The sequence below is a fragment of the Echinops telfairi genome, unplaced genomic scaffold, assembly GCF_000313985.2.
Source record: "Echinops telfairi isolate 266 unplaced genomic scaffold, ASM31398v2 ScPeMD7_2565;HRSCAF=3150, whole genome shotgun sequence".
Classification (NCBI taxonomy): domain Eukaryota; kingdom Metazoa; phylum Chordata; class Mammalia; order Afrosoricida; family Tenrecidae; genus Echinops; species Echinops telfairi.
Genome location: NW_022106463.1, coordinates 7,491,166 through 7,498,842, shown reverse-complemented (window position 1 = coordinate 7,498,842; position 7,677 = coordinate 7,491,166). Strand labels below are relative to the sequence as shown.

General features: G+C 52.8%; 1 protein-coding gene across 1 annotated transcript in view; it reads right to left on the bottom strand.

The window, feature by feature from the left end:
- FLT3 (fms related receptor tyrosine kinase 3) overlaps positions 1-7,677 on the bottom strand; it is a 73,987-nt gene that overhangs the window by 30,954 nt on the left and 35,356 nt on the right. Inside the window, exon 9 of the mRNA XM_045293992.1 lies at positions 3,676-3,844. Coding sequence (XP_045149927.1) covers positions 3,676-3,844 — 169 coding nt within the window. The remainder of the gene's footprint in view (positions 1-3,675; positions 3,845-7,677) is intronic.

The following is a 7,677-nucleotide window of genomic DNA, read 5'->3' as shown; positions in this document are numbered from 1 at the left end:
GGAGGGCAGCCCCGCTCTCACACACAGGGGTGGCCGTGAGTGGGTGTTTGAAAGGTGCTTGGAACACGGGTCCAAATTACGTTTCCAAGATCACCGGAGGGCAGCCCGCAGGAGCCAGTACAGCGTCAACCCACAAGGGCGGTCGCATTGTCCTCCCACGATTGAGGAAGTGAATTGGAGAACTGAACTTGGGAAGGCGGAAGCTGCGCAGAGCGGGCGCACACCGCGGTCACACACACCAGGGCTCTTTCGGGATCTCTGCTTCGCCCGGCACCCCTGTAGGCTTGTCAGTCACAGAACAACAACAACGGCAAAACACGGATAATGTGGCCACAGCAGGAGTCCACAACGCTGCCCTCTATGTTCCAAAGCCAAGGCACTTGTGAGGCACCACGGGGTGGGCCAGAGGGCGCCCCTGGGACTGCCCCTTGAGTGTGTTTGTGAGCTTGGGACCTTTTGTGATTAAAACGTTGAAGTGAGCTCGGCTTCTAATTTCGGACTGCCAGCTCCCACCACAGCCAGCGTCTAGGAGGAAATGTGGGGAGACTTGGAAGACTAGCGTATGTGTGCTCCAATTTCTTGATGCTCATTTTGGCTCAGTATTTTGAGCCCTGGTGGTATAGTGATCATGCATTTACTGCTAACCACAAGGTCAGCAGTTCAAAACCATCAGGTTCTCCTCGGGAGAAATAGGAGGCTTTCTACCCCCATAAAGAGTTACAGCTCAGAAACTCACAGGGGCAGTTTCACCTGTCCTGCAGGGTCTCTGTACGTCAGCCTGGACTCCATGGCAGGGAGGGGTTTTTTAGAAAAGTAAAATTTGTTTATTTTGATGATGAAGCTCACTCCATCTTTTCCTGTGGGTTTGCTATTAAGTGACCCGTATACATGAAACACCATGCTATCATTTCTAAATGCCTTGCTAGCCCAGCAAAGAGAGTAAAAAAGGAACAGGTCAGAATCATGTTTAACAGAGCTATTTTTTTGGATATGGAATCAGTGTAAAATTATTAATGCGCTATTGTACACACACAGTCTTTAAAAGCCTGTGTGTACCTTATCCTTGAGCAAATCTCCGTTTGGATACCTTGCCAGGGCCCAAGGACCGCTGGTGGCTTCTCTGTGGATCAGTGCAGAATAGACCTAGAGCCCCACTCACTGCGGGCACCTCGGCGCGACCTGCAGCACAGAGTAGAACTGCCTCTGAAGGCCTCTAATCATGTTTGCCCAGGTGCTCCTTCTACAGTTGGCTCCTGGGCCACAAGTTGAGAAACGATGGTTTATCTGTCTATCTATTACCTTTCTGTTGTGATCCAAGGGAAAGTCGACAGAGCAAATGGGTCTTCCATTTGCATTTCCCTTCATGGACTTGGCTGTCATCCCCTCGATACTCGAACAGAGTCACTTCCACCAAGTCCATTCCGACTCATGGTGGCCCCAAAGGCAGGGTAGGACTTGCCCCTGTGCGTTTCCTGGAGCAGAAAACCTCTTATTTACCTTGTGGAGTGACTGGTGGGTTCAAACTTTGGACCTTCCCGTTGGAAATTCCACACATAACCCACCATTGCCACTTCCTCCTGTGTGAATGACATGCCTTCCTGCAGACCGAGCTTCGTCCCTGGGAAATGCCACCCTGCTGTCCTCCAATGATGGGCGACTCTATCTAGTGCGTCGGGTGTTACTGCTCACCTGATAAACCAGTGGTTCTCAACCTTCCTCACGCCGTGGCCCTGTAATCCTGTTCCTCACGTTGTGGTGACCCCCAACCATAATATTATTTTCACTGCAACTTCAGAACTGTAATTTTGCTACTGTTATGAATTGGGTGACCCCTGTGAAAGGGTCGTTCAACCCCCAGAGGGGTCACGACCCACAGGTTGAGAACCACTGTTCTAGACCTTTCTATTGCTTGACTGCAAGCTGAGCTACAGGCCACAACCCAGTTTCAGTCCTGAAGGCTGACCAAGGGTCACAGTCTTGGAGGCCCCCCATTATCTCTAGATGGCCGGTAGGCCTGGCCATGTCTTTACGCTCTTGAGTTTCGTTCCCCATTTCTCTCCTGCTCAATCCAGAACTTTCTAATGGGGTCCTTTTCAGAGTGGTCAGAAATGGTAACTGGGCACCACCGAGTTCTTCTGGTCTCAGAGTCAAGGAGTCCGAGGTTGGCGTGGTTCATTCGGTCTTTGGATGCACTGGGGCCTTGGACCGTTCATCTCTCCACTCTTTGTTCCCAACGGGAACCAAGAATAAACGCTGCTCCTTTGATGGCCACCCAAGGGCTTCTAAGACCCCCCCCAGTCACGATTCAGCAAAATTGGACGTAGAATATGATCTTTGTGAGCCCTGAGGCAATGGTCCTAAACCTCGGTCCCTCAGTGTGCTTTCCAAGGGCTGCGAAGGTGCAGTGATGACTTATCCTGAGCAGCAGGGCCTGCGACCACGTCTACAGAGCTGGGTTTCCAAGACAAGAAGTGTCAACGCTGTCAAAAAGGACAGGGTGCAGGGCGTGGCTGGGTGTTTTCGCTCCAAAGGCCCTCTCCTACAAAACAACCTGGACTACACTGGTCCAAAGGCCCTGGAGGCACAGTCCCCCTTCTGCATTTACCCCGTGTGCTATTTCTGCATTCTCTTCTCTGACCCAAACCTAAAACCAAACCAACACACCTCGAGTCACCCTTCCCTGTTTTCAGGGGTTTTACTTCCTCCGCCCGCTGCAAACATGCTCGGAAATTCTTAGTCGGCTCTCGCCCCTGTGTCCCATCATGGAGCGAAACAAGCCCACTGCTGCCCAGTTGATTCCCGCTCCCAGCGAGCCTGTGGGGAGAGGGCTTCCGAGAACTGCACAGGGGGCTTCCCGAGGCTGCCGCACTCTTCTTGGGGGCAGACCAGCCCCAGCTTTCTCCGTGCTTCTACCCCCAGGGTGTTGGTGGGCGGCTGAGCACTTTAACCCGCTGTGCACCTGGGCTCCCCTGCCCCTACCGGAAGGGGCAGACTCCGACAACGGCACCCACTTCTCTGACTTCTTTCCCTCCTCCTGCGGCAGAGGCTGCATGAGGCACCGATGGTGCGGATGCGCAGGGCTGGGCAGGGTGGGGGGGTGGGTGGAACCTGCTGGAGTTGGTTCTAAGGCGGCCGTGCCTGCCTTCGCAGCTGCGCTCCGTGCGCAAGTCTCTTTCAGCCCCGTCTAGAAAACACCGCCACCCCCAAACACAACCACACACGTTCATAGCCATCCAGGCAATCCCTCGGGGCAGAGTAGAACTGCCCCACAGGGTTTCCATGGCCGTTCATTGAGAGGGCGCAGCTGGCCCCACCTGTGTCCAGTGGAGCAGCAGCTGGTCAGTTTGAACTGTCCAATTTGGGAGCAGAAGCCAAGTGCTCATAGCGACCCTGCAGGACAGAGCAGGTCGACCTGCTCCCTCGGTGTTCTGAGGCTGTCCGTCTCTGCGGGGGCAGGCAGCCTCTTCTTCTGGTGGAGCGGCCGGTGGACTTGAACGGCCCAACTTTTGGTTAGCGGCTGAGTGCTTGAACCGGGCCTCCTCCGCTCAACCTGCGCGCTCATTAGAAACGACCGACCGACCGTATTCCCATGAGCACCAAACTGCTCCCCGCGTGGCACTCAGGAAAGGAGTGGTGCTTAACAAGGGAGCGCCCCCAGAGCGGCTGCTGTCTCACCTGTAGCCGTCCTCCAGGGCTCTCTGCTCACAGGGGAAGGATTCCTTCGAAGAGCTCCAGGTGCATCGGGCCCGTGGGTATGCTCGGAACCGCACCGAAAAACAAAACCTCTTGTACGGGTCAATTTCGTGACCTTCACTGGACTGGGAGCCGTTTATAAACCCCTTGTCTATAAAAAAAAAGTAGGCAAACACAGATAGTTACAAAGGCGATCCTGGGGTTCCTTTGAGAAGATGCAGTGGCGTGAATCTGCCGGGGCCGGAACTGGACAGGGTCTCCTGAGTTTGGCAAGGTGCCTGAGCTCTTAACCCCTGATGGACTGCTCTCTGTGCAATGGGAAAGCTCCGACTTTTTCTTCCCGGGCAGGCGACCCCTGATGTAGCTTGTCCCCTTGACAGCTTTGACTGCATGTGAGAAATTCACCAGTTTGGCAGAAGGAAACTCAGATGGACTTGATGTGTTACAACCCAAACCAAACCACGGCCCTAGAATCCACCTCCGTCGTACCAACCCTCTAGGGCAGAAGAGAACTGCCCTGTGGGTTTAAATCTTTATGGAGCAGACAACCTCATCTTTCCTCCTTCGAGCGGCTGGTGGGTTCCAACCACCAGCCTTGAAGTGAGCACACCGCCCCAGTGAAACCCAGGAGCTCTAGCTCCCGAGATAAACCTGAAGCCAGGATGGCTCTAAAAGCTCCATGTAAATCAGTAACTCTCTTCCCAGGGAAATGATAAACAGCCTTTTGTTCTGTTTACAAAGCCTCGCCCACCGTGGGACAAGTATTCACGGGCCCCACAAGGGCATCTACTGACCGAGCGGGGAGACGCCTTTGCTCTCAGTTCGAGGGCCTGTCAGAGAAACACAGGTAAACTCAGGTAGGAGCTGATGAGCAAACTGACCAGCAATGGCCGTGAGGCGTCCTTGTGGGGTACTGCGTCCCGGCTCAAAATGCCCAGAGGGAGCCCTGGTGGCTCAGTGGGTCACACCGGGGCAGCTAACTACGAGGCCAATCACTGGAAACCATCCGCCGGTTCTCAAGAGAACCAGGAGGCTTTCCACTCCCCTGAAGAGGGACAGTCTCAGAAGCCTACAAGGGGAAGTCCCACTCTGTCCTGCAGGCTCGCCGTGAGCCGGAATGCCTCCGCGGCAGGGAGACGTGTGTGCCGTGTTCTCCGCACTTGCTCACTGCTGTCGGTCGGTTCATAGACAGACAAGTATCGATCGTGCCCTTGCTAAGTGTCAGGCTCGATACCAGGTATTAGGATAGAAGGCATTGTCCCTCTTCTTGAGGCGCTTAGGAACCCTGGTGGTGCAGCGGTGAATCTCCTGTCTACTAACGGAAAGGTCGGTGGTTCAAATCCCACAGTCACTTTGTAGGAGAAACAGGAGGCAATCGGTTCTTATAGAGCTGTGCAGCGTTGGGAACCCTATGGGGCAATTCTAATCTGGGCTGCAGGGCTTTTATCAGTCAGAATTGACTTGATTGCAACTTTTTTTTTTTTTGCTTTTAAATTTACAAGTTGTTTGTTTGAGTGTGAGGTTTACAGGTCATTGTGCTGTTAGTTAGATGCCATCGAGTCGGTTCCAACTCAGAGTGCCTGCACAGGACACGCAGACCTGCCTGTGTGGTTTCCCAGCATTCCCTAGCCTGAGATCCTTACAGGAGCAAACTCCTTTCAAAACAAACCAACACATTTACTGCCATCCAGTGGGTTTGAACTCATAGTGACCCTACAGGCCAGCGTAGAACTGCCCCCAAGACTAGCTCTTCTTGGTTTTGTTTGAAACTAGCTCGTGTGTCACGAAAGAATTTAAGTCCGTTACAATGTTACTTCTCCTCCTTTGTAACCAGTCCGACCAGGGTTCAGGTCTGACAGGTAAGGAGTCAGGTCGGGAGGGCTTTTCAGGCTGGGACCTTCTTTTATTCTCGCTTTTTAATTTCATCCATGTTCCCCTTTCTTTGTGGGTTAGGACACATGCAAAGAAAGACATGCAGAGCCTACCGCATCCAAACAGTGAGTTCCCTGTTTTTCTTTTCCCACCTACCCTCCCTCCTTACCTTCCTGTCCCTTCCCTTCTGCCCCCACCACCCCACGCCCTGGAGACTGTAACTCTTTACAGGAGTAGAAAGTCTCATGTTTCTCCCTTGGAGTGAATAGTGGTTTCAAACCACTGACCTTCTGGTGAAGAGCCTACTACGTGACCTCTTGGTTAGCAAGCTGAGTATTTAACCTTTTGTGTCACCAAGGTCCCTTAAATTGCTCATAGGATAAAAGCTGGATACAAACAGACAGCCGGGTTACGCTCCAGTAAGTGAAAGGTATTGGCGTTCACTTCATTCGCTTGGGCACAGTTTAAGGAGTGCTGGGCTGCTGACAGACACTCCGCCGCGGGAGGCAGATGAGGCAGTCTGCTTCCACAATGACGGAAGCCTTGGGAACCCACCCGAAGGCTGGTGCCGCTCTGTCCTCTAGGGCTGCTGTGAGTTGGAAGCCACTGGCTGGCACACAGCACCACTCACAGTCTAACTGGGAAAGCAAGGGAGAAGGCAGCTTCTTCAGCTCAGCTTTCCCTTAAGTCCATTGATGCTTATGCTGCGCTGAAATCAGAGTGTTCACGTCTCAGTCTCAGGGATAGCGTGCATTTAAGAACCAAGACTATAAACCCCCCCCAAACTCACCAAACTCACTACCTCTGCATCAATTCCAGCTCACAGTGACCCTAGGGGACAGAACAGAACTGTCCCTGTGGATTTCCAAGGCTGGGCATCTTCACGGGAGCAGACAGCCTCATTCCCCCCTCCCTCAGAGAGGCTGGTGGGTTTGAACTGCTGACCTTGTGGTTGGCAGCCCAACTTGTAACCCACTAGGCCATCGGGGCTCCATAAAGCTTGCTGGATCAAAATGTCCAGTTAAATACAAAGGGGTGTTCAAATGTTGGTTGGAAACTTTCATGATTTATCATTCCATTTCCCCATAAGCTTGCTGAGACCCCCGGTGCACACACGGCCCGGGACCCTCAGGAAAACCTAGACTGGCTTCAGCGCTTGGTCGGCTCAAGGAAGGAGAGTGCTGTCTACTGTCCTAGTCAGACCATGTGGCCGTTGGTGCTCCGCTGAGGGTGGAACTTCGCATCCAGCTTAAATGTCCCTTGTATCTATGCTTGCTACCAGGCCTCCAACGGAGGGCGCGTGATGCCGCAAACAAGAGGATAAGAGCCCCGATGCAGAATGGAGTGGACAAAATAAAGCAATCAGAAAGAGGGCCTGTGAGGATAATGGGGCACGGGAAAGCGTCTGCCTGAATGAAAGCTACAATGATTACCAAGCAACGCAGCGGCTTACCGGGTTTTCCGACTATCACACGCCATGAAGACCAATGTGCATGTGGACATCACTCACCCTGCTGGGCAGAGCAGAACTGCCCCTGTGGGTTTCCGAGACTGTACATCTGTACAGGAGTAGAAAGCCTCCTCTTCCTCTCGAAGGATGACTGGGTTTGGAACTGCTGACTGTGGTGAGCCCACCAATGCATAGCCCACTATGTCACCAAGGCTCCCTAGCGGGTGACTGGGAGTCAGGATTGAGTCTGTGGTAGTAAGACGAAAGGAGAGACGACTGTCATGGCTCGAAGGCCACACAGCGGGGGGATGTCAGGCATCAGCTTCAGCTTGTGTGTCACTCTCTACATCTGAAGGCACTTTGAAGGATCATTAACACACACCTTCCTGTTGGTCAGAAGACACATAAACGCAAAGGCTTGGGTTGTAGCCGCCAGCTTTGAAGATCAAGTCTTGGATTATTTTGCCCCTGCTCTTGAACATGATTTGAGTGTCCAAGGAGATTTCTTTCTAGTCTCCTGTGCTCGATAACACACCTGGACAGCCAAACACTTTAGATGACCTTCACAAACCCAACGTAAAAAGCATCTCTTTAGCGCACACACACACACACACCATACCACTACAAGACTATTTCAACAAATGGATTACGTACGGTGGACC